General features: G+C 32.4%; 3 protein-coding genes across 7 annotated transcripts in view; 1 reads left to right on the top strand and 2 right to left on the bottom strand.

Annotated features, from left to right (window-relative positions):
• The window catches only part of LOC135142880 (cadherin-87A), a 280,747-nt gene that overhangs the window by 3,667 nt on the left and 249,087 nt on the right, over positions 1–27,993 (top strand). The window lies entirely within an intron of this gene.
• LOC135142836 (protocadherin gamma-C4-like) lies at positions 1,727–3,653 on the bottom strand. The gene is made up of 8 exons (XM_064074612.1): positions 3,229–3,653; positions 3,081–3,178; positions 2,923–3,024; positions 2,732–2,875; positions 2,584–2,682; positions 2,186–2,536; positions 1,975–2,139; positions 1,727–1,928 (listed from the first exon to the last, which is right to left on the bottom strand). Exons 1-8 carry the CDS (start codon positions 3,260–3,262, stop codon positions 1,773–1,775), a joined length of 1,149 nt encoding a protein of 382 aa, XP_063930682.1. The 5' UTR covers positions 3,263–3,653; the 3' UTR covers positions 1,727–1,772.
• On the bottom strand, positions 22,276–24,452 carry LOC135142870 (protocadherin beta-4-like). Of its 4 annotated transcripts, XM_064074653.1 has the most exons (11): positions 24,346–24,452; positions 24,219–24,289; positions 24,090–24,162; positions 23,596–24,046; positions 23,440–23,541; positions 23,252–23,395; positions 23,105–23,206; positions 23,015–23,057; positions 22,701–22,933; positions 22,487–22,648; positions 22,276–22,440 (listed from the first exon to the last, which is right to left on the bottom strand). In XM_064074653.1, the coding sequence occupies exons 4-11, from the start codon at positions 23,764–23,766 to the stop codon at positions 22,282–22,284; spliced, it is 1,116 nt and encodes a 371-aa protein (XP_063930723.1). In that variant the 5' UTR covers positions 23,767–24,046; positions 24,090–24,162; positions 24,219–24,289; positions 24,346–24,452; the 3' UTR covers positions 22,276–22,281. The 4 variants fall into 4 exon arrangements, with proteins under 4 accessions (XP_063930723.1, XP_063930720.1, XP_063930721.1 ...); XM_064074650.1 differs by having other exon boundaries at positions 22,701–23,057; XM_064074651.1 differs by having other exon boundaries at positions 22,701–23,057; positions 24,219–24,283.

Here is a 27,993-nt window from a genome sequence, read left to right as displayed (position 1 = left end):
AATTGAAAAATCAAAAATTTTAAAAATTGAAAAACCGAAATATCTAAAATCAAGAAGTCGTGAAAGCGAAAAATCGAGGAATCGAAACATCCAAAAATTGAAAACTCAAAATTTTAAAAGTTCGAAAAATTGAAAAATAGAAAAATCGAACAGAAAATCGAAAAATCGGGAAATTGAAAAATTGAAGAGTCGAAATGTTGAAAAATCCCAGAACTCAAATATCGGAAATTGATAAATTGAAAAATCGAAGAAAAATTTAGCAATCTAAAAACTGAAAAATCTAGAATTCGAAAAATCGAAAAATTTTAAAAATCAAACATTGAAAAATTAAAAATATAAAAATTCTATAAACTCGAAAAACTGAAAAATCGACAAATTGAAAAATCCCGAAATTGCAATCTCGAAAAATTGTGAGGTCGAAACACCGAAAAGTCGAGATATGGGAAAATAAAAAAATCGAAATATCTAAGCGTCGAAAAGTCAAAAAAATCGTGAAATCGGAAATTTACAGACGTCAAAAAATTGAAAAATCGAAAAATTGGAGAATCGAAAACAAATCGAGAAGTCGAAAATTGAAAAATTTAAGAGTGAAAATGTTGAAAAATTTCAAAACTCAAATATCGAAAAATTGAAAAATCGAAAAACTGGAGAATAGGAAAATCGAAGAACTGAAAATGGAAAAATATAGAAATCGAAAAATTGAAAAAGTCAGAAATTGAAAAATTCACAAAATTGATATGCTAAAAACTTGAAAAGTCGAAAATTTGAAAAATCGTATCTCAAAAAATGTTAAAAATAAAAAAAATAATTTTTTTGTTAAATAAGTATTAAAAATTAAAAAATAGGGAAATCGAAACATTAAAAAAAGTAAAAAATTGAAAAATTCAAAAAAAAGAGAAAAACGAAGAATCGAAAAAGTGAAGAATCGAGAAATTGGAAAATTCCAAAACTGAAATCTCGAAAAATTAGGATATCAAAAATTGAAAAGTCGAAATATCGAAAATTTTGAATGGATGGAAAAATTAAAAAGTCGAAAAATTGAAAAACAGAAAAATCGATGAACTGAAAATCGAAACAAGCGAGAAATATAAAAATAGAGTTGAAAATATTGAAAAATCCCAAAACTCATATATCGAAAAATTGATAAATCGAAAAACTGAAATATCGAAGAAAACTTTAGCAATCCAAAAATTGAAAGATTTTCAGAATCGAAAAATTGAAAAATCAAAAACGTGAAAAATCGGAAAATTGAAAAAATTAAAAATCGAGAAATTGAAAAATCCCGAAATTGAAATCTCTAAACATTGATTGAAATATGAGAAAATAAAAAAATCGGAAAACCTAAAAGTCGAAAAGTCAAAACTTGAGAAATAGGAAATTTAACGACATCACACATTGAAAAATTGTCAAATTGAAGAATTGAATATAAAAAAAAGTCGAGTAATTGATAATCAAATAAATGAAAAATCCCAAAACTGAAAAACTGAGAAATTTGAAGTTGAAAATTCCAGAAGTCGAAAAATCGTTGCACAATTTTGATTTTTTTGCCAAAACTCGATATCTAGGATAGAAATTCAATACAGATTCATAAACCTATGTTAATTTTTGACATTTAAATAACATTTATTATTCTTAGCTTAAACACGAAAAGTAAAAATTGAGGCTCAATAACATCAAATCAAAAACCATTCGGATTAGTACATTTTATTAATAAAAAAAACTAAAATTGAATGTGTTATTGATTTTATTGTAATAAAATTTGACACCCAAAACTACATAAAGTACCACCAACACTGGATCAGTAGCAAAAATAGTGTAACTTCAGTAGTACGCATACACCCGCTTCCAGAATCATCTGCTTCGTTTAAAGATATAACTATGAACAAATTATTTGTTTGAGTCGCGTTCAAGATTCCCTCCACGTGTACCTGAAACCGGTTTTGCATTTTGGGACACCTTGTTCTAAAAATATACCTGTAGTTGAAAACGCCCCCACACCGACTTGCTATAATCCAGTTTTTGCGGGTTTAAAGTGATATTAAAACTCGTGTCTCCAGATCCATCTAAAGACGATAACTCAAAACCGGGTTGGACATTAGCAGGAACAATCAAAGTAAGCGTGTAGGCGGCATTTCGATCCTGTTAATCTAGCTATTATATTTAATACCAAGCAATCTTAGTTTACCTCATCTGGGTCTGAAACGCTAAAATCGGTAACAAGCACACTGGATCCATTTTGGGATATGGTAAAGTCCAGAGTGTCTTCATGGTCGTACTTGATTTCTGGGATATTGTCATCAACGTCATAAATCATTACAGGTACTTGTCTTCTAGTTTCTCCGTACATCGAACCTCGGTATGACGCTATTACGTCCATATAGAAATTGTCTTGTACTTCTCTGTCGATTGGTGGAAGAGTAACTCTTAAGGTGTTATTGTTTATGTGGTTTATGGTTGGAGAGACGATACTTTCAATGACGACATCCACATCGTCGTTGGGATATCCACTGCCCACTTCGGTCGCAATTTTGAAACTCTGGAACGAAAAGTCAGTCTATGGTGGTGTTAAAAATAAAGTACTACAATTGCTTTTTCTTCGTCTGTATCTACGAAGGCTGGAATGCTGGTAAATTCAGGCGCTTTGTATACCTTGACGGTGATTGGTACTTTGTCGACAGAACCCTGAAATTTTTTGTTTAGTACTAGTGAAGAGTGACGATGATCAAATTACTTCGACTTCTACATCGAACTTGTATGAATTCGTAGTGTCGTAGTCTAGAACTTGGTCCTCTTTCAGTACCAAGTATATAATTTTAATTACATCGGTTTCAGAAGGTGGTTCTTTATATTGAAATTCGAAGATGTCAGCTTCGTTCTAAAACTGACTGCTAGTGGTCACTCTCTCTTATAGTACATACTTACAGAATTTCCTTCTATTGTAAAAGTGATAGTATCTAAGTGTCCTTCATTATTGCTTACGGAAAAAATACAAAGGGAATTGTTTACATCAACGGGTACTGCTTCCTGAAAAATTGATAATGAGAAGGATCATCTATGGATCTATCTAAATGGTAAAGTACTATCATATAACAATCTGATCCTTCGAATATCGTGCCTTCACCAGCTCTAGCATTTAGTACGGACACTTCCATCGAAAGTTCCACATGAAGAACTAAAGCTGAAATATCATTCCTTGGTTTGGTACTAACACTTCTATAAAACACTTACCGCACAAGATTTTCACAAGACGCACACTTTTCATGGTTACTTCAAAAAGTACTGACACGGATTGTGCAAAAATTGATAATCACGGTACTCACTCGACTGTGCTTTCGGAATTTGATGACCATAATTATTATCAATACAAGTATTTCAACTTAACGTTATCTGCATTTCCGTTCAAAAACCGAAAGAATTGATATAGACGAGTGTTTTTTTGTTATGAGGCCGACACGAAAAAAAACTTAAGAAGTCATAACGACACCATTTTAACTCCTATTGTAACAGAGAGATAAGATAAATCAGATGCATTCGTACATCCTGATAGTGGAGATAACACCTGATTAGGAACGAGATTCACTTAATAAAATTGCTAATTATATATATTTAATTAGGGATGTACCGACTACTGGCCGACCGGTCGGATTAGCCGACTATTCGGCCGTTTTTCATCGTCGGCTGGCAGTCAGCGACTGGTCGGCTAAACAGCCGATCGGTCGGCTTTTTTTATTAAAATAAAAATAGTGCATAAAACAATTAACCCAGTTTACAGAACCTCAATTAAATATTTAATTGCGATTTAATTTTTAACACCGCGTTAAAGTACCATGTGACCGAATCTACGCCAATCAGACGTCGCTAATGGCCTTGTTAAATGCGCGATCCACTTAATCTCAGTTAAAATATTGTATAAACTAGCCCTAAATTATCCAAATCTCGATAAATCCAGAAATTGAAAAATTGGAGAATCGAAAAATTAAAACATTTTAAAATTTAAAAGTCGAAAAAGTGAAAAATCAAAAAATTGAAGAATCGAAAAATTGAAAAATTGAGAAATTAAAAAATCCCAAAACTGAATTTTGAAAAATTATCAAATCGAAAAATTGAAAGATTGGTAAATCGAAAAGTCAAAAAAAGACGAAAAATCGAAAAATTGAAACATCGAAATAGCATAAAATCGAAAAATTAAAAATTGAAAAATCGGAAAAGGACCCTATACGATAAGGCCTAGTTTTCGGCCCAGGAAAAAAAACAACAAATTTTTAGAATAGATACTAGGAGTTGGGAAGGGTTATTTAAATTAGAAAATAGAGCATGTACAGACTGTCTCGTGATTTTAATTCACAAGAAAATAGCATAATATTCTGCAATGTTAAAATATCTGCATGTAATGGTGATGAAATGAAAAAAAGTGCGGTGCGATAAGCTGTACTCGATATTTGGGTCTTAATTTGAGGATTAAATTCATTCGTGAACCCCAAAAAGATAATATTGAAAGTTAATTTAATAAATGTATAGACCCCAGAAGAATTCCTTCAGGCTTTTTAACAGTTTTTAGCCTGCTTGAAAATACAAGAATTTAAAGATCTTATTATTACTGATATGCCTAGTAAGTGGTGTTAAAACAACAAGAAACAATACAAACCTGAGTTGCCCCCCTTGATTGCCGTTATTGACACTTTTTCATTAACATCTTCTGGTAAAGTTTTAACACTGTTGCTTTTTTACTTCAACCAAGCTCATTTGTTTTGAATATGGTTTATTCTGACAAAGATTCATTTATTTCTTGTATGTGTTAACATATATATATATATATATAGGGACTTTACGCTCAAGGTACTCACCCCACCCGACCACCTACTGGATGGAGGGCGCTATCTCCAGTATACAGGACAGGCATGATTGGAAAGGGTACCGTACGCGACAGCGATATGGGCGCGACGATTCAAATATATATTTGTGACTTGTGTTTACATACTTATTATTAATGTAGTGATTATGATAAGAAAATCCACTCTTTTATTTACGATTACGATGGCGTGAAGCTACATTTGGTCCTAGGAGTCGAATCACGGCGCAACATTTTGTTCTTTTGAGTCGCATCACAGCGCGATGCTACATTTTGGTCCTTCGAGCCGGATCATGCAACGCCACAATCTTGAAATATATTTTTTACTCCAGTATTAAAACCTACAGTCAGTAGCAAAAATCCAATATTTTATACCCACCATATGACTTTTATTTGTAAGAATTTACTTTATCGTGGTACTGATTAACTAACATTTTAAAGTACCAAGAGAGCAATAAAACAATCAAAGATAGCCAGGATTTTTGAAGATTTGTTTTTAGTAGAATATTCAACACATTACCATCAATTTAAATGCTTGAATTGCAAATGCAAGGATTACAGACAAACAGTCAAAAGTCCATGCCTGTTTTTGATCGTGTTTTATTTAAAGTATGGTACATAATAATAAGATATATACATACATATATATTTGCCATCTTCGACACAATCTTTCCATACAAAAAACCAGTGTTTGTATTTCATTATAAATAATGAAATGACATAATAATTATGCTTTTTTTACAAAACATAATATTTCATTCCTTTTCTGTGATGTAAAAATTTTGCATTCTTTTACACATTTAAATAGTTCAAATCTACACTCTCTAAAACAAGAATTAAGCCTAAGAAGGTTTTTTTCTATAGCAAACGTTAAAGAGTGCTTTATTCTATTCAAAACTGCAAGAGTACATAAAATAACACTTTAACAACGGTAGATAAAATACTTCAATTTTTCTTTACGTCAAATACATAATTATTTTCTATTAATAGTTAGTTTTACAATTAATGTTTCCAGAAAGATAGTTATATTTTTGAAATAGATGTGTTCCGTATTGCCATAATCCCACAGATGTATTCATATCGTGTTTTTCTCCCCTATTAAAGATTTACCCGAGAAAAACGACTATTCTCATGGTTCAGTGTCGTTAAAATAGGTAATTCCGAGTTAATTAAATACAATAATAAAAAATTAGTTTGATTTCAATGTACCTACTTATTTAATAATGCAAAATAACACAACACAAATTAAACACACACAGAAAAAGCAGAATTAAAAATCTTCTTTAAAAATGGTGGTATACAGTAACGTTAAATGTGCTAGCGTACACCCTCATTTAATTTGTCGCTCCGGTTCTACTTTGCTCCCGATCTAAGTAGGTATTCTCTCCTGCCTCTATTTCCTCCCCTGCCCTTGTAACCTTCTCTATTCCTGTATATATCCCTTGTTGCACCCCTGCCATTTCATCACCCCTTCCAGCTTCCTTGTTTCTGTTTCCTCTCCGTCGATAGTACCCCCTACCTCTGTACCCTTCCAAGCTTCATTCACTAACCTCTTGCCTCTTTGTCTGACTGCCGTCCTTTTTGTGTATAGGTACTATCTGGAATGGCTACAAGAGTTGAGTTCAGCTTGTTCAAGAGTGACTTATCTCTAAGAGCCGTTTGACATGGAACCAATTTTCGTACTAAATCGCTTGTATACAAGAATTTAGAACTGGTTCTAATTTCTCGCGTACAATTTAGTACTAAAATTAGTCCCGGCTCTAAGACAGTTTAAAGTATAAATTGTACAGTGTTGATAAAAAATCTTTGAAAATACTTACGAGTTATTTTTCTTTTTTTAATAATCGTTGTTTGGTCATGAACATTGTCACGGCAACGTAACATAAACACTTGCTCTTTCTCACAAAAATGACTGTCGCGATATTCTTCGCGATAATCATAAATGTAGTAGACTTTATATCTATTATAATAAAGTAATTAAGTACATATTTATAAAGAAGTATATGACAAACAACTATGTTACAATTTTAAAATAGCTTTTTTTTTTGATGCCAAATATGTATCTAAATTATCAAGTCACGCAAAAAATCAAAACAATAAAAATCTTCTTAACCGACACTGTGACTTAAGATAATTATGAAGTACCTAAGACACCATTTAATCACTCGGTTGATCATATGATATTTTTACAATGATATTGTTAAAAAATTAGTGAAATAATGGGAAAAAGTGAGTATAAAAATATTTTTTTGTCATTTTGAAAATTTTGATGTAGTCTATGCCTTATTGCCACTTCAACATTTGAAGTTTAAAAGAATTATCTTGTCGCATCCAGTGCCAGTATACTCGCCGTGACAAAAATGCAAAAAAAAGTTACAATACTTAAAGGTGTTTTACACTTTGTGACAATGGAATGGCGTTGACCGGTCCAGCATTTTCTGTTCGTGACGCTAGACTACTCAATACCAAATGTTTTTTTCAATAACTAAACGTACGTCAAAAAATAAGTCCTGATAAAGTCAACCCACAATGAAAAAACCAAGAAAAAAAATACTTCTATATTGTAATGGAATACTAGTAATTTCACCTTTTTTAGGTTATTAGTCACAGATAAGATATATTTTCCCGCCAACAGTTTGGATTAATGATAACATAGTAGAACAGTGTTTTTGTTACATATATCTTCTAAACATGGTCGGAAAGGTAATTTTGTGCTGAAAAACTCTTAAAAGAGATAATATACCCATGTCGTCAAAAAAAAATTATTCAAATTTTTATTGTCGTCCGGTGAACCATTAGTAAAAATGAAGTAAATTCTAATTTTACATAGAAAAACGCGCAAGAAGCACTAAAAAAATGTTCCACAGATTTCTGTCGGCAGATATGTAATTACGTCTACGAACATTTAACCTGCCTAGAATATGTAGAAGGATCTAACTCTTTATCAAAGCCTCATGTATTCGGAAAGAATGGATACTTGGGTCTTTCTCTTAAATCTTTCTTCGACTTTCTTGATTTCTCGATGAAAAATTATCAGCAAAGAAATTTAAATGAGACATAATTTGTGGAACATTTGTTTCCTAAAGATTCACTGATCACTAAGCTAATTGATTCCAATTTTTTCTGTATCATTCAAATAGGCGTAGAACATTTGATACTTCATTCGAATTTCAGGTCCAATGAAAATTCCTAAATATAGAAAACGTACATAATATGAAAACTGAAATTCACTGCAATATTTTAGTTTTTACCTAGGTTTATGTTAGCAGCAGAAAGCTCAGGAAATATTGTTTTCAGATGTTGAAATGCTTTCTCTCCTGTATTTCACTTGCATAAAAAGCACATATGCTTGGTATATCCAGATAGGAAGCCAGTTACTAAAGCTACAATTTTTAAATCGTCTATCAAATTGCACTCAAACTTTTTGTCGTTAATACAGTTTAACAAGTGTTAAATATTCTCATATGTTTCTGCAGTTTGTATGGAGTATGCAGTCGGCAATACTACATATTTATTCCCATTACGCAATAGTACACCTTTAACTGGAACTGTCTATGAACAAAAAAGTTTTTGACGACGTAGGCATAATGTCTTATTAGATAGTTATTCTCCACAAAATAACCTTTCAGAATACATTTTCAGAATGTTTGTAACAAGATTTTTTTCTAAAATTGTTCGACTGTGTAATTATTGCCGATCATCACCGTCAGTTAGGATTGAGCAGTGAGTGAGCTTGTACGTAATATCTTTTCTTTTGTGTTCTTGAAAACAATCTTAACAACGTTAAACTCAACGTGATTTGATATGTCAGAATGTTAAGTGACATAATGTCTACTAAAATAAATTACTAAAATCCATGTTCAAAATCTATAATTACATTGTGGGTATATACGAAAATGAACTACCAAGTAGTTTTTTTCAGTGTGCGTCGACTATATTTTATCGTTCGAGTTCCTAAGTAGATTAGTTGAATGTCTAAAATAATTCTAAAACATAAGTTATACACATTTTTTCTAGTTGTTCACTAGATTGAGAAAGGGATAATTTTAAAAACGAAATTTTGCAACTTTGCAAAAACGTTGCCAAAATAACTAAGAACAACTTATTAGCTTCTTACAAAATTGAGGACTCACTTTGGAGATCCAGAGAGCGGTACCTATATCAAAAATTAGCTAACCTGAAAGTAAGGTCTGGATAATTGTAGCATCATAAAATATTACACAAATCTTTCTCATGCAATTTAGAACAAAATTCGAAAAAATTGAGAATTCTCCTTCTCTTCTATTTGAGATTCAGATAGTGGTTTATCAAAAATTAACCGTCCGGAAAGTAAAAACTGCAAAATCGCAGAGCGATAAAACTTCACAGAAATATTCCCGCGGCAATGCAGAACAAACTATTAAAAAACTTGGACTTCGCCCTCTCTTGTTTTGGGGATCCAGAGAGTGGTAATTTTGAATTAGGGTCTTAGAAAATAATGAGTGCACATTCGCAGCATCATGAAACAATTAAGCAGAAATTATAAAAAAATTGAAAATTCGCCCTCTTTTGTGATATACTCGTATCAGAAGTTAGTCGTCCTGATAGTAACGAGTGCATTAGCGGAATATTATAAAACTTTATATAAATATTGTCGAGGCAATTAAGGATAAAAAATCTAAAAAATGAGAGTTTTTCCTTTCTTGTTGGAAATCCAGAAAGTGTTATATCTCAAATCAGGCGTCATGAAAGTAACGACTGCATCATCGCAGTGTGATAATATAATAAAACTTTAGACAAATGTTCCTTATAAGACAGTACAGAACATAATATTAAAAAAGAGGGCATAAACCCTCTCCTGTTTTGGAGATCTAGAAAGTGGTAATTTGGAATTAGTCTCTTCATTTTGTCCTGAATTGCCTCCAGAACATTTGTGAAAATTTTTATGATGCAATTTCTGTTATTCCACTTTAGTCCGGTCATAATAGACATTTCAAATAACAAAAACACCGACAGAGCTGAATTTTGGTAGAAACCTTAGGTTCACCAGTAGAAATAAAGGGGCAAAAGTCCCCATAGATCCCACGTGTGCTAAAAATGTTATTCAAGGTCAAAAGTCAAAATTTTTGTTTTTTTGGATTTTTCTCGAAAACAGTAAGTTTTATCAAAAAGATAGTACAGACAAAAATTGTAGACCATAAAATTGTCTACAAAAATGGTCCTTTTTTCTTAAGAATCACCATTCCCAAGATATCGCCGTTATAAAAGCTGAAGGAGTTACATTCTACATGATATGCACACAAATTCCACGTATATACATAGTCAGACTCTTAATATAACTAAAAATGCCATTCGTGTCTCTTACATGTGTAAAATAACTACGAACAATATAATAAATAACTACTAACTAATTCTGAGAATATACACTCAAAAGAAAATCAGTCCCTTAGCCAGTCCCTTCTACCATAGATTGATAAAATTATTTACTTTTTAAAACCTGGAAAGGCTCAACAGCGAACAGAAATATATTCTTCAAGAAGTTTATCTGCTTATCCAAAATGCTAAAACCATGTTTTATTGTTACATGCAATAACCGGTTGCGATACTACATCAGCAATGTTCAGAAGGGGTTAAACATCAGTACTGAAATTATTTGAAAAAAAGAACTTGATTGCGCTAAAGTATTTGAAGAAATTGACTCGTCTCCTCAAACGATGATCACAACAGGAAGTCGCTTTCTCCTTGCTGTTTATGAAGCTCCAAAAAAATTAATTGCATCGACACGTATAGCAATTTAACTTTTGTAAAAAAAACACGAAATAAGAAACAAGTACAACTATCGTGTCTTCCTCCGACATCGGCTTCTGCTCATCAACACTTGTATCGAGTATACTATCAAGTTCAGACATGGCTAGGCTAACAAATGAACCTCGAAGACTGGGGTTGGAAACTAACAGATAATACTTTGGATTCAAGCTATAGGTACTCCGAAAAAACTCCTAAACATTATTTTTTGCAATTGCAAAAAAGGTTGCTGTACTAGATGTGGCTGTAGAAGAGTAGGGTTGTTGTGTTCACCACCGTGCACTAATTGCCAAGGCCACTCTTGCTCGAATGTCCAACAGAATCCAACAGACGAAGATTCATGTGATAACGATGAAGACAGCTGATTCATCTTCAGTTGAACAATTTATGGACATCCAGCAAGAAAAAGAGGAAGAAGAGGAAGAAACTGAAGAAGATATGACTGTTGATGTCGAATTTGAAGAGCATGAATCAGATTAAAATAGAAACAGAAATTAGAACTATAGTTTAATAAATCAATCAACTATATCAATATCAAAATCAATAATCATCATGCAGTAAATACAGTATTTTCCCATGAAACTCCGTCATAAGAGATCGTAGGCCTACTGGGGAAACCACATTAAAAAAACCGCGGCAAGTACACTAACCCACAGGTGGTGTGGAAATGTGTGCATATCATGTAGAATGTAACTCCTTCAACTTTTAGAACAGCGATATCTTAGGAATGGTGATTTATAGGGAAAAAAGTATAAGGACCATTTTTGTAGATAATGCTCTATAATTTTTGTATGAACTATATTTTTGATAAAGTTTACCGTTTTCGAGAAAAATCCACAAAACCAAAAATTTTATTTTTGACCTTGAATAACTTTTAGCACACATGGGATCTATGGGGACTTTTGAGACTTTATTTCTACTAGAGTACCCAAGGTCTCTACCAAAATTCAGCTATGTCGGAGTTTTTGTTATTTGATCACTATTTTTATGTCGATTTTGACCGGACTACTCACTTTCTTCAAAGCACAAGAAGGCGAATTCTCAATTTTTTAGTATTTCGTCTTGAATTGCCTCGACAACACCTGTGCAAAGTTTCATGATGCTGCGAGTATGCAGTAATTGTTTTCTGAGAGACTAATTCGGAATTACCACCACTTGGATCTCCAAAACAAGAGAAAGCGAATTTTCAATTTTTCAGGATTTTGTTCCGAATTGCATCGGGAACATTTATGCAAAGTTTCATGATGCTGCGATTATGCAGTCGTTAATTTCAGGACGACTAATTTCTGATATTCCACTCTCTTTAACTTCAAAGCAAAAGATAGCGAATTCCCAATTTTTTAATATTTTGTCTTGAATTACCCAAAGAACGCTTGTGCAAACTTTCATGATGCTGCGAGTATGCAGTTATTGTATTCTGAAAGACTAATTCGGTATTACCATCTCCATTATATGCAAAACAAGAGAAGGCGAATTCACAATTTTTCAATATTTTGTCCTGAATTACTTTAGAAACATTTGTGAAAAGTTCACTGATGCTGCGATGATGCCGTCGTTAATTTCAGGACGACTAATTTCTGTTATTCCACTCTCTTTAATTCCAAAACAAAGGAGAGCGAAATCTCAATTTTTGAATAGTTCGTCTTGAATTGCTTCCGAAGCACTTTTGTAAAATTTCTTGAGGCTACGAGTATGCAATATCGTGTTCTGAGAAACAAATTCAGAATTACCACCCTCGGGATATCTAAATGAGAGCGCTAATTCTCAGTTTTTCAATATGTTATTGTAAACTATGTCAACAACGTGTGTGCAAAGTTCTAAGATGCTACGATTACGCAGTCATTCCGTACAAGATGATTAATTCCATATATACAATCCTCAAGATCTCCAAACTAAGAGAGGGCTAATCCTCAATCTTTTAATATATTATTCTAAATTGTCTCAAAAACGTGTGTGCAAAGTTTTATGATGCTGCCGGTATGCAATCAATTTTAAAGAGCGACCAATTCCAGATTTACCATCCTCTAGATCTCTAAGACAAGAGAGGGTTAACCCTCAATTTCTTAATATATTATTCCAAATAGCCTCAGCAGCGTGTGTGCAAAATTCTATGATGCTACGATCATCAGTCAATCCGCACAAGAAGATTAATTGCATATATACAATCCTCTGGATCTTCAAAAGAAGAGAGAGCTAATCCTCAATTTTTTCATATGTTATTCTAAATTGTCTCAGCAACGTGTGTGCAAAATTCTATGATGCTACCATTATGCAGTCGTGCCTTACAAGAAGACTAACTCCAGATGTACAATGCTCTGGATCTCCAAAACAAGAGAGGGCTAATCCTCAATTTTTTAATATGTTATTCTAAATTGTCACAACAACGTGTGTGCAAAGTTCTACGATGCTGCGAGTATGCAGTCAATCTTAAAGAGAGACTAATTCCAGATTTACCATCCTCTGGATCTCTAAAACAAGACAGGGCTAATCCTCAATTTTTTCATATGTTATTCTAAATTGTCCCGTGAGCATATGTGCAAAATTCTATGATGCTACGATTATGCAGTCGTGCCTTACAAGAAGACTAACTCCAGATATACAATGCTCTGGATCTCCAAAACAAGAGAGGCCAAATCCTCAATTTTTTAATATGTTATTCTAAATTATGTCAGCAACGTGCGTACAAAGTTTTACGATGCTGCGAGTATGCAGTCATTCTTAAAAAGAGACTGATTCCAGATATACCACCCTCTGGATCTCCAAAACAAGAGAGGGCTAATTCTCAATTTTTCAATATGTTATTCCAAATTGTCTCAGCAACGTGTGTGCAAAATTCTATGATGCTACAATAATGCAGTCATTCTTTACAAGAAGACAAATTCCAGATTTACCACCCTCTGGATCTCCAAAACAAGAAAGGGCTAATCCTCAATTTTTTCATATGTTATTCGAAATTGTCTCAACAACGTGTGTGCAAAACTCTACGATGCTGCGAGTATGCAGTCATTCGTAAAATGAGACTAATTCCAGATTTACCACCCTCTGGATCTCCAAAACAAGAGAGGGCTAATCCTCAATTTTTTCATATGTTATTCTAAATTGTCCCATCAGCATGTGTGCAAAATTCTATGATGCTACGATTATGCAGTCGTGCCTTACAAGAAGATAACTCCAGATATACAATCCTCTGGATCTCCAAAACAAGAAAGGGCTAATCCTCAATTTTTTAATATGTTATTCTAAATTGTCTCAACAACGTGTGTGCAAAGTTTTACGATGCTGCGAGTATGCAGTCATTCTTAAAAAGAGACTGATTCCAGATATACCACCCTCTGGATCTCCAAAACAAGAGAGGGCTAATTCTCAATTTTTCAATATGTTATTCCAAATTGTCTCAGCAACGTGTGTGCAAAATTCTATGATGCTACAATAATGCAGTCATTCTTTACAAGAAGACAAATTCCAGATTTACCACCCTCTGGATCTCCAAAACAAGAAAGGGCTAATCCTCAATTTTTTAATATGTTATTCGAAATTGTCTCAACAAAGTGTGTGCAGAACTCTACGATGCTGCGAGTATGCAGTCATTCGTAAAATGAGACTAATTCCAGATTTACCACCCTCTGGATCTCCAAAACAAGAGAGGGCTAATCCTCAATTTTTTCATATGTTATTCTAAATTGTCCCATCAGCATGTGTGTAAAATTCTATGATGCTACGATTATGCAGTCGTGCCTTACAAGAAGATAACTCCAGATATACAATCCTCTGGATCTCCAAAACAAGAAAGGGCTAATCCTCAATTTTTTAATATGTTATTCTAAATTGTCTCAACAACGTGTGTGCAAAGTTTTACGATGCTGCGAGAATGCAGTCATTCTTAAGGAGAGGCCAATTCCAGATTTACCACCCTCTGGATCTCTAAAACAAGAGAGGGCTAATCCTCAATTTTTTCATATGTTATTCTAAATTGTCTCAGCAACATGTGTGCAAACATCTATGATGCTGCTAGTATGCAGTCATTCCTTACAAGAACTCAAATTCCAGACATACAATCCTCTGGATCTCCAAAACAAGAAAGGGCTAATCCTCAATTTTTTAATATGTTATTCTAAATTGTCTCAACAACGTGTGTGCAAAGTTCTACGATGCTGCGAGTATGCAGTCATTCGTAAAATGAGACTAATTCCAGATTTACCACCCTCTGGATCTCCAAAACAAGAGAGGGCTAATCCTCAATTTTTTAATATGTTATTCTAAATTATGTCAGCAACGTGTGTACAAAGTTTTACGATACTGCGAGTATGCAGTCATTCTTAAAAAGAGACTGATTCCAGATATACCACCCTCTGGATCTCCAAAACAAAAGAGGGCTAATTCTCAATTTTTCAATATGTTATTCTAAATTGTCTCAGCAACGTGTGTGCAAAATTCTATGATGCTACAATAATGCAGTCATTCTTTACAAGAAGACAAATTCCAGATTTACCACCCTCTGGATCTCCAAAACAAGAAAGGGCTAATCCTCAATTTTTTAATATGTTATTCGAAATTGTCTCAACAAAGTGTGTGCAGAACTCTACGATGCTGCGAGTATGCAGTCATTCGTAAAATGAGACTAATTCCAGATTTACCACCCTCTGGGTCTCCAAAACAAGAGAGGGCTAATCCTCAATTTTTTAATATGTTATTCGAAATTGTCTCAACAAAGTGTGTGCAAAACTCTACGATGCTGCGAGTATGCAGTCATTCGTAAAATGAGACTAATTCCAGATTTACCACCCTCTGGGTCTCCAAAACAAGAGAGGGCTAATCCTCAATTTTTTCATATGTTATTCTAAATTGTCCCATCAGCATGTGTGCAAAATTCTATGATGCTACGATTATGCAGTCGTGCCTTACAAGAAGATAACTCCAGATATACAATCCTCTGGATCTCCAAAAGAAGAAAGGGCTAATCCTCAATTTTTTAATATGTTATTCTAAATTGTCTCAACAACGTGTGTGCAAAGTTTTACGATGCTGCGAGTATGCAGTCATTCTTAAGGAGAGGCCAATTCCAGATTTACCACCCTCTTGATCTCTAAAACAAGAGAGGGCTAATCCTCAATTTTTTCATATGTTATTTTAAATTGTCTCAGCAACATGTGTGCAAACATCTATGATGCTGCTAGTATGCAGTCATTCCTTACAAGAACTCAAATTCCAGACATACAATCCTCTGGATCTCCAAAACAAGAGAGGGCTAATCCTCAATTTTTTAATATGTTATTCTAAATTATGTCAGCAACGTGTGTACAAAGTTTTACGATGCTGCGAGTATGCAGTCATTCTTAAAAAGAGACTGATTCCAGATATACCACCCTCTGGATCTCCAAAAGAAAAGAGGGCTAATTCTCAATTTTTCAATGTGTTATTCTAAATTGTCTCAGCAACGTGTGTGCAAAATTCTATGATGCTACAATAATGCAGTCATTCTTTACATGAAGACAAATTCCAGATTTATCACCCTCTGGATCTCCAAAACAAGAAAGGGCTAATCCTCAATTTTTTAAGGTGTTATTCTAAATTGTCTCAACAACGTGTGTGCAAAGTTCTACGATGCTGCGAGTATGCAGTCATTCGTAAAATGAGACTAATTCAAGATTTACCACCCTCTGGATCTCCAAAACAAGAGAGGGCTCATCCTCAATTTTTTAATATGTTATTCTAATTTGTCTCAGCAACGTGTGTACAAAGTTTTACGATGCTGCGAGTATGCAGTCATTCGTAAAATGAGACTAATTCCAGATTTACCACCCTCTGGATCTCCAAAACAAGAGAGGGCTAATCCTCAATTTTTTCATATGTTATTCTAAATTGTCCCTTCAGCATGTGTGCAAAATTTTATGATGCAACGATTATGCAGTCGTGCCTTACAAGAAGACTAACTCCAGATATACTATGCTTTGGATCTGCAAAACAAGAGAGGGCTAATCCTCAATTTTTTAATATGTTATTCTAAATTGTCTCAGCAACGTGTGTACAAAGTTTTACGGTGCTGCGAGTATGCAGTCATTCATAAAAAGAGACGAATTCCAGATTTACCACCCTCTGGATCTCCAAAATAAGAGAGGGCTAATTCTCAATTTTTTCATATGTTATTCTAAATTGTCTCAGCAACATGTGTGCAAACATCTATGATTCTGCGAGTATGCAGTCATTCCTTACAAGAAGACAAATTCCAGATATACAATCCTCTGGATCTCCAAAACAAGAAAGGGCTAATCCTCAATTTTTCAATATGTTATTCTAAATTGTCTCAGCAACATGTGTGCAAACATCTATGATGCTGTGAGTATGCAGTCATTCCTTACAAGAACACAAATTCCAGACAAAGAATCCTCTGGATCTCCAAAACAAGAAAGGGCTAATCCTCAATTTTTTAATATGTTATTCTAATTTGTCTCAGCAACGTGTGTGCAAAGTTTTACGATGCTGCGAGTATGCAGTCATTCGTAAAATGAGACTAATTCCAGATTTACCACCCTCTGGATCTCCAAAACAAGAGAGGGCTAATCCTCAATTTTTTCATATGTTATTCTTAATTGTCCCGTGAGCATGTGTGCAAAATTCTATGATGCTACGATTACGCAGTCGTGCCTTACAAGAAGACAAACTCCAGATATCCAATGCTCTGGATCTCCAAAACAAGAGAGGGCTAATCCTCAATTTTTTAATATGTTATTCTAAATTATGTCAGCAACGTGTGTACAAAGTTTTACGATGCTGGGAGTATGCAGTCATTCTTAAAAAGACACTGATTCCAGATATACCACCCTCTGGATCTCCAAAACAAAAGAGGGCTAATTCTCAATTTTTCAATATGCTATTCTAAATTGTCTCAGCAACGTGTGTGCAAAATTCTATGATGCTACAATAATGCAGTCATTCTATACAAGAAGACAAATTCCAGATTTATCACCCTCTGGATCTCCAAAACAAGAAAGGGCTAATCCTCAATTTTTTAATATGTTATTCTAATTTGTCTCAGCAACGTGTGTACAAAGTTTTACGATGCTGCGAGTATGCAGTCATTCGTAAAATGAGACTAATTCCAGATTTACCACCCTCTGGATCTCCAAAACAAGAGAGGGCTAATCCTCAATTTTTTCATATGTAATTCTAAATTGTCCCGTGAGCATGTGTGCAAAATTCTATGATGCTACGATTATGCAGTCGTGCCTTACAAGAAGACTAACTCCAGTTATACAATGCTCTGGATCTCCAAAACAAGAGAGGGCTAATCCTCAATTTTTTAATATGTTATTCTAAGTTATGTCAGCAACGTGTGTACAAAGTTTTACGATGCTGGGAGTATGCAGTCATTCTTAAAAAGAGACTGATTCCAGATATACCACCCTCTGGATCTCCAAAATAAGAGAGGGCTAATTCTCAATTTTTCAATATGTTATTCTAAATTGTCTCAGCAACGTGTGTGCAAAATTCTATGATGCTACAATAATGCAGTCATTCTTTACAAGAAGACAAATTCCAGATTTACCACCCTCTGGATCTCCAAAACAAGAAAGGGCTAATCCTCAATTTTTTAATATGTTATTCTAAATTGTCTCAACAACGTGTGTGCAAAGTTCTACGATGCTGCGAGTATGCAGTCATTCGTAAAATGAGACTAATTGCTGATTTACCACCCTCCGGATCTCCAAAACAAAAGAGGGCTAATCCTCAATTTTTTCATATGTTATTCTAAATTGTCCCTTCAGCATGTGTGCAAAATTCTATGATGCTACGATTATGCAGTCGTGCCTTACAAGGAGACTAACTCCAGATATACAATGCTCTGGATCTCCAAAACAAGAGAGGGCTAATCCTCAATTTTTTCATATGTTATTCTAAATTGTCTCAGCAACGTGTGTGCAAAATTCTATGATGCTACAATTGTGCAGTCATTCCTTACGAGAAAACAAATTACAGATATACAATCCTCTGGATCTCCAAAACAAGAAAGGGCTAATCCTCAATTTTTTAATATATTATTCCAAATTGTCTCAACAACGTGTGTGCAAAGTTCTACGTTGCTACGAGTATGCAGTCATTCTTAAAGAAAGACGAATTCCAGGTTTACCACCCTCTGGATCTATAAAACAAGAGAGGGGTAATCCTCAATTTTTTCATATATTATTCTAAATTGTTTCAGCAACTTGTGTGCACACATCTATGATGCTGCGAGTATGCAGTCATTCCTTACCTGAAGACAAATTCCAGATTTACCACCCTCTGGATCTCTAAAAACAAGAGAGGGCTAATCCTCAATTTTTTCATGTGTTATTCCAACTTGTCTCAGCAACATGTGTGCAAATATAAATCATGCTGCGAATATGCAGTCACTTCTTTCAGAAAGACTTATTCCAGAGTTCCCGCCTTCTGGATCTCCAAAACGGGAGGTTTTAGATTATTAATTTTTTGTCATGTGTTGTCCTAAATGATCTTAGCATAGTCAGTCCCATGTTTGAAAATGTTGTGAAAATGCAAGTATTTAAATGCTGGAGTTTCACGAAACCGGTACAGACTTCAATGAATTTTTGATATATTTTTCTTTTTTGTTGATGTAAATCGTAGAATTTGAGTTTATTTTAGATGTTTTGGTTTAAATTAATCATCGGAGCCAATTTGCTTCATTAGGTGTAGATATAACCGTAATTAATGCCAGGCCGAATTTGGAACCTTATCGTATACTGCCCTTTAAAATTAAAAAAAATATAAATCCAAAAAAAAATGAAAAATCGAAAAATTGGCACATTGAACAGCCGAAAAATCGAAACATCAAAATCTCGATAAAGTGAAAAATTGAAAAATCAAAAATTTTAAACATCGAAAAATTGAAAAACCGAAGTACCAAAAATTAAAAAGTCGAAAAGGCGAAAAATCGAGAAATTGAAATATCCCAAAATTGAAAACTATATTTTAAAAATTCGAAAAATTGAAAAATCGAAGAACTGAAAACGAAAAATCGGGAAATTGAAAAATTTAAGAGTCGAAATGTTGAAAAATCCCAAAACTCAAATATCGAAAAATTGATTAACCGAAAAATTGAAAAATGGAAGACAAATTTAGCAATCTAAAAACTGAAAAATCGAGAAATCGAAAAATTGAAGAATCGAAAACTGAAAAATTGAGAAATTAAAAAATCCCAAAACTGAATTGTGAAAAATTGGGAAATCGAAAAATTAAAAACTCGAAACATCGAAAAATTGGAAGATCGATAAATCGCAAAGCCGAAAAGTTGAAAACTCGAAAAACCGAAGAATCGGAATATTTAAACATCTAAAAATTGAAACATGAAAAAATGGAAACATCAAAATATCGAAAAATTGAAAAACCAAAAAATTAAAATTAGAAAAATTGGAAAATTTAAGGTTAAAAAAAATCGATGAATTGAAAAAAAACTGAAAAATTGGCACATTGAATAACAACAACACAAATCGATAAAATCGATCAAAATCTCGATAAACTGAAAAATTGAAAAATCAAAAATTAAAAAAATTGAAAAACCGACCGAAATATCTAAAATCAAGAAGTCGTTTAAAATTGAAAACTCAAAATTTTAAAAGTTCGAAAAATTGAAAAATAGAAAAATCGAACAGAAAATCGAAAAATCGGGAAATTGAAAAATTGAAGAGTCGAAATGTTGAAAAATCCCAAAACTCAAATATCGGAAATTGATAAATTGAAAAATCCAAAAACTGAAAAATGGAAGAAAAATTTAGCAATCTAAAAACTGAAAAATCTAGAATTCGAAAAATCGAAAAATTTTAAAAATCAAACATTGAAAAATTAAAAATATAAAAATTCTATAAACTCGAAAAACTGAAAAATCGACAAATTGAAAAATCCCGAAATTGAAATCTCGAAAAATTGTGAGGTCGAGATATGGGAAAATAAAAAAATCGAATATCTAAAAATAAAAAAAATTGAAAAATCGAAAAATTGGAGAATCGAAAACAAATCGAGAAGTCGAAAGTTGAAAAATTTAATAGTGAAAATATTGAAAAATTTCAAAACTCAAATATCGAAAAATAGATAAATCGAAAAACTGAAAAATCCCGAAATTGAAATCTCGAAAAATTGTGAGGTCGAAACACCGAAAAGTAGAGATATGGCAAAATCAAAAAGTCGAGAAATTTAAGAGTCGAAAAGTAAAAAAATCGAGAAATCGGAAACTTAGAGACGTCAAAAATTGAAAAGTCGAAAAACTGGAGAATGGGAAAATCGAAGAACTGAAAATGGAAAAATATAGAAATCGAAAAATTGAAAAAGTAAGAAATTGAAAAATTCCCAAAATTGATATGCTAAAAACTTGAAAAATCGAAGTTTTGAAAAATCGGATCTCGAAAAATGTTAAAAATAAAAAAATTTTACATTTTTTATTAAATAAGTATTAAAAATTAAAAAATAGGGAAATCGAAACATTAAAAAAAGTAAAAAATTGAAAAATTAAAAAAAAGAGAAAAACGAAGGATCGAAAAAGTGAAGAATCGAGGAATTGCAAAAATTCCAAAACTGAAATCTCGAAAAATTAGGATATCAAAAATTGAAAAGTCGAAATATCGAAAATTTTGAAAATGGATGGAAAATTTAAAAAGTCGAAAAATTGAAAAACAGAAAAATCGATGAACTGAGAATCGAAACAAGCGAGAAATTGAAAAATAGAGTTGAAAATGTTGAAAAATCCCAAAACTCATATATATCGAAAAAATTGATAAATCGAAAAACTGAAATATCGAAGAAAACTTTAGCAATCCAAAAATTGAAAGATTTTCAGAATCGAAAAATTGAAAAATCAAAAACGTGAAAAATCTGAAAATTGAAAAAATTAAAAATCGGGAAATTGAAAAATCCCGAAATTGAAATCTCTAAACATGGATCGAAATATGAGAAAATAAAAAAATCGGAAAACCTAAAAGTCGAAAAGTCAAAACTTGAGAAATAGGAAATTTAGAGACATCACAAATTGAAAAATTGTCAAATTGGAGAATTGAATATAAAAAAAAGTCGAGTAATTGGGAATCAAATAACTGAAAAATCCCAAAACTGAAAAACTGAGAAATTTGGAGTTGAAAATTCAAGAAGTCGAAAAATCGTTGCACAATTTTGATTTTTTTGCCAAAACTCGATATCTAGGATAGAAATTCAATACAGATTCATAAACCTATGTTAATTTTTGACATTTAAATAACATTTATTATTCTTAGCTTAAACACGAGAAGTAAAAATTGAGGCCCAATAACATCAAATCAAAAACCATTCGGATTAGTACATTTTATTAATAAAAAACCGTGATAATTAAAAACTAAATCGTAATATTAACTTATATATATATTGATCATCAATACAAGTCTTTCAACTTAACGTATCTGCATTTCCATTCAAAAACCGTAATACTTTTCGAAGGAATTGATAAACACAAGTGTTTTTTTGTTACGAGGCCGACACGAAAAAAAACTTTTAGGAAGTCATAACGACACTATTTTAACTTATGTAACAGAGATAAGATAAATCAGAAATAGTCAAAGTATAATATCAAACATTCGTAAAACCTGATTAGGAACGAGATTCACTCAATAAAATTTGCTAATTATATACATTTATTAAACAAATATTAAAGGTACCACATTATTTACAAGTATTGAGAAAAATATAGCCGAAGCAGTACCCAAAGCCGCACTCGCCGAATTTGGGTTCTTTAAGGTAACAATTATCGACAACGAATCTTCAAAGTTTTCATTGTTGACCCCTTTGGCGTACAACTGAAACCCAGATTTTACTTATTGGAAGAAACAGTACGAGAAGTACCTCCACCACGAAGGTGTTCCAAATCCCGTCACCGTCATGCGCCTTCGTTGGATCAACGGTGATATCAAAAGTCTCTTCACCCACTCCACTTGAAGCTGACAGTTGAAAAAGTGACTGGAAGTCAGGGGTGTTCAGACTAACAGAAAACGCAGAATTTTGGTCCTGTGTTGTTGTTAGTTAGTACCATTAAATTTATAATATTTATTTAGTTTACTTGATCTGGGTCACTGACTGTAAAGTTTGTAACAAACACACTCGTGGCATTTTGAGGTACCGTGACTTCGATTTGCCTAGGTCCTTGTACTTTTATTTTTGGCGGATTGTCGTCTATATCGATCACGTTTACTTTGAAAGACTTGTCAGCTACAGCCCGATTCGGTGCTTCGTAATATTTCGCCTCCACATAGACGGCAAAACTGTGCAGCATCTCTCTGTCAATTGTTGGTACTACAATGTCCAAGGTGTTTATTCCGTGGTTTAATTTTAAATGAGAGAATGTGGAGCGAATAACGCTAATACTAATGTTACCGGGAGCATGTCCACCGCCTTCTCTAGCTGATATGGTCAACGTCTACAAGACACTTTGGGTTAAAATACTTAAAATCGTCATCAGAGTACCGTATTGTCTTGCTCTTCTTCAATCTCCACAATGCTTGGAAAATCGATCAACACCGGCGCTTGATATACGTACACCGTAATGGGTACTTTTTCGCTAGCACCCTGAAAGGTACGTATCAGTACTGTTCAACCCCGTCTTCAAATTACCTCAGCAAGTACGGTGATGTCAAACCGTGCCTGGGTTTCATAATCCAGAATTTGGTTGTCTTTCAGTACCAAGAAGATAATTTTGGTCGTACTCATGTTTCCAGGTGGTTGTAAGTACCGCATTTCGAAAATATCACCGGCGTTCTAAAAAATGTGTACTTCGTGATCGTACGTACTCATAAACTTACCGGAGCTCCTTCTATGGTGAAAGTGATGTTAGCTAAGTGTCCTTCGGCACTACTTATGGTGTACTCACATGAAGAGTTTTTTTTGGTTATGGGTACACCTTCCTGGGGGATTAATAGGAATTAATTGAGTGTTGGTACCAAACTAAAAAAATTTACCGGCATGTAGCAATCCTCTGCTTTTAGTACCGGCCCCTCACTGACTGTGGCACCAAGTTGGACTTGCCCACTTGAAAGAAGGGTAAAAAGGGCGAAAACTACAAGTTTATTCATTTTTAACGCGACTGAACTAAAGAACTCAATTTTTACTACTCTCGATAATTGCCTCATCTGTAATCTGGTGGATGTTCGTTTATCTCATAATCGCTAAGTGCGATAGCGTTGGTTTAGAAATTAGTCAGTCAGAATCAAGCGGATTTTTATATTTAACAAATATGTATCTACATTTTGTTGCCATAAAATAGAACCAAAATGGTACCAGTGATGTATGATTCTGGGTTTATTGCCTCGTAGGCGGTGACATTGAACGTTATCTGGCCGTTGGGTTCGTCGCTATTGATCGGATCAATAGTGATTAAACCACTCTCGGAATCAATGTGGACGTAACCAGCTAAAAAATTCGATGATTGAGGTACTTTGGTTCAAGTACTTACTGGGATCATCAACGCTGTAGTTGATTTCGTTGTTAATGTCTGAATCATCATCGATAGCTTGAACTAGTGACGTCTTTAAAATAATAACAAAGACAATTTGTGTAATCTAGATGACAGTGAAGATTTTACCGTGGATTGTTGTTTTGCTACGGCTATGATGCCTGGAAATTGGGTCCAGGTGGGGGGTTCGTCGGCTGAAACTAAGGTTAAGTACTGGTGAAAGTACCCATAGCATGTTTAGTAGAAATATAATTACCATAGGTAAAAAGAATGAAGATTGACAGGAGAATAGATTTCATTTCGGTGTGTGAAGATTTGAATCTGAGACTAGGATTTCGTAAGTCCGGACTGGGTTAGATGAAACACTTAACTGATAATCGGGATAACAAATTTTAAACTTGTCGTTTTTTCTGTAATGTTATAGATAATTTATTTGTCACCATCCAAAAATCCAAATCTCGATAAATCCAGAAATTGAAAAATTCGAGAATCGAAAAATTAAAAAAATTTAAAATTTAAAAATCGAAAAAGTGCACAATCAAAAAACTGAAGAATCGAAAAATTGAAAAATTGAGAAATTAAAAAATCCAAAAACTGAATTTTGAAAAATTATCAAATCGAAAAATTGAAAGATTGATAAATCGAAAAGCTCAAAAAGACGAAAAATCGAAAAATTGAAACATCGAAATAGCATAAAATCGAAAAATTAAAAATTGAAAAATCGGAAAATTTAAAATTAAAAAAAAGATAAATCCGAAAAAAATGAAAAATCGAAAAATTGGCACATTGAATAGCCGAAAAATCGAAACATCAAAAACTATATTTTAAAAATTCGAAAAATTGAAAAATCGAAGAACTGAAAACGAAAAATCGGGAACTTGAAAAATTTAAGAGTCGAAATGTTGAAAAATCCCAAAACTCAAATATCGAAAAATTGATTAACAGAAAAATTGAAAAATGGAAGACAAATTTAGCAATCTAAAAACTGAAAAATCGAGAAATCGAAAAATTGAAGAATCGAAAACTGAAAAATTGAGAAATTAAAAAATCCCAAAACTGTATTGTGAAAAATTGGAAAATCGAAAAATTAAAAACTCGAAACATCGAAAAATTGGAAGATCGATAAATCGCAAAGCCGAAAAGTTGAAAACTCGAAAAACCGAAGAATCGGAATATTTAAACATCTAAAAATTGAAACATGAAAAAATGGAAACATCAAAATATCGAAAAATTGAAAAACCAAAAAAATAAAATTAGAAAAATTGGAAAATTTAAGGTTAAAAAAAATCGACAAATTGAAAAAAAAAACTGAAAAATAAAAAAAAAACTGAAAAATTGGCACATTGAATAACAACAACACAAATCGATAAAATCGATCAAAATCTCGATAAACTGAAAAATTGAAAAATCAAAAATTTTAAAAATTGAAAAACCGAAATATCTAAAATCAAGAAGTCGTGAAAGCGAAAAATCGAGGAATCGAAACATCCAAAAATTGAAAACTCAAAATTTTAAAAGTTCGAAAAACTGAAAAATAGAAAAATCGAACAGAAAATCGAAAAATCGGGAAATTGAAAAATTGAAGAGTCGAAATGTTGAAAAATCCCAAAACTCAAATATAGGAAATTGATAAATTGAAAAATCGAAAAACTGAAAAATGGAAGAAAAATTTAGCAATCTAAAAACTGAAAAATCTAGAATTCGAAAAACCGAAAAATTTTAAAAATCAAACATTGAAAAATTAAAAATATAAAAATTCCATAAACTCGAAAAACTGAAAAATCGACAAATTAAAAAATCCCGAAATCGAAATCTCGAAAAATTGTGAGGTCGAAGCACCGAAAAGTCGAGATATGGGAAAATAAAAAAATCGAAATATCTAAGCGTCGAAAAGTCAAAAAAATCGTGAAATCGAAAATTTACAGACGTCAAAAAATTGAAAAATCGAAAAATTGGAGAAACGAAAACAAATCGAGAAGTCGAAAATTGAAAAATTTAAGAGTGAAAATGTTGAAAAATTTCAAACTCAAATATCGAAAAATTGAAAAATCGAAGAAAAATTTAGCAATCTAAAAACTGAAAAGTCGAAAATTCGAAAAATTGAAAAATCGAAAAATTTTAAAAGTTGAAAAATTGAAAGATTAAAAACCTGAAAATGCGAAAAATCGAAAAACTGATAAAATCGAGAAATTGAAAAACCCCGTAATTGAAATCTCGAAAAATTGTGAAATCGAAACATCGAAAAGCCGAAATATGGGAAAATCAAAAAATCGGAAAACCTCAAAGTCGAAAAGTCAAAAAAATTGTAAAATCGGAAATTTACAGACGTCAAAAATTTGAAAAATCGAAAAATTGGGGAATCAAAAAAAAATCGAGAAGTTGAAAATTGAAAAAAGTTGAAAAATTGAAGAATAGAAAAATTGAACAACTGAAAATCGAAAAATTTAAGAGTGAAAATGTTGAAAAATTTCAAAACTCAAATATCGAAAAATAGATAAATCGAAAAACTGAAAAATCCCGAAATTGAAATCTCGAAAAATTGTGAGGTCGAAACACCGAAAAGTAGAGATATGGCAAAATCAAAAACTCGAAAAATTTAAAGAGTCGAAAAGTCAAAAAATCGAGAAATCGGAAACTTAGAGACGTCAAAAATTGAAAAATGAAAAAACTGGAGAATAGGAAAATCGAAGAACTGAAAATGGAAAAGTATAGAAATCGAAAAAATGAAAAAGTAAGAAATTGAAAAATTCCTAAAATTGATATGCTAAAAACTTGAAAAATCGAAGTTTTGAAAAATCGGATCTCGAAAAATGTTAAAAATAAAAAAAATATTTTTTTGTTAAATAAGTATTAAAAATTAAAAAATAGGGAAATCGAAACATTAAAAAAAGTAGAAAATTGAAAAATTAAAAAAAAAGAGAAAAACGAAGAATTGAAAAAGTGAAGAATCGAGAAATTGGAAAATTCCAAAACTGAAATCTCGAAAAATTAGGATATCAAAAATTGGAAAGTCGAAATATCGAAAATTTTGAAAATGGATGGAAAATTTAAAAAGTCGAAAAATTGAAAAACAGAAAAATCGATTAACTGAAAATCGAAACAAGCGAGAAATCGAAGAATAGAGTTGAAAATGTTGAAAAATCCCAAAACTCAAATATCGAAAAATTGATAAATCGAAAAACTGAAATATCGAAGAAAACTTTAGCAATCCAAAAACAAAAAAATCGGGAAATTGAAAAATTTTCAGAATCGAAAAATTGAAAAATCAAAAACGTGAAAAATCGGAAATTTGAAAAAATTAAAAATCGAGAAATTGAAAAATCCCGAAATTGAAATCTCTAAACATTGATCGAAATATGAGAAAATAACAAAATCGGAAAACCTAAAAGTCGAAATGTCAAAACTTGAGAAATAGGAAATTTAGAGACACCACAAATTGAAAAATTGTCAAATTGGAGAATTGAATATAAAAAAAGTCGAGTAATTGGGAATCGAATAACTGAAAAATCCCAAAACTGAAAAACTGAGAAATTTGAAGTTGAAAATTCAAGAAGTCGAAAAATCGTTGCACAATTTTGATTTTTTTGCCAAAACTCGATATCTAGGCTAGAAATTCAATACAGATTCATAAACCTATGTTAATTTTTGACATTTAAATAACATTTATTATTCTTAGCTTAAACACGAAAAGTAAAAATTGAGGCCCAATAACATCAAATCAAAAACCATTCGGATTAGTACATTTTATTAATAAAAAACCGTGATAATTAAAAACTAAATCGTAATATTAACGTATATATATATTGATCATCAATACAAGTCTGTCAACTTAACGTTATCTGCATTTCCATTCAAAAACCGTAATACTTTTCGAAGGAATTGATAAACACAAGTGTTTTTTTGT

This window comes from Zophobas morio, unplaced genomic scaffold, assembly GCF_036711695.1.
Source record: "Zophobas morio isolate AGI-343-1 ecotype UQ-CSIRO unplaced genomic scaffold, CSIRO_AGI_Zmor_V1 ptg000054l, whole genome shotgun sequence".
Lineage (NCBI taxonomy): Eukaryota > Metazoa > Arthropoda > Insecta > Coleoptera > Tenebrionidae > Zophobas > Zophobas morio.
The sequence above is the reverse complement of the archived record's forward strand: the minus strand, read 5'-3'. Positions and strand labels throughout refer to the sequence as shown.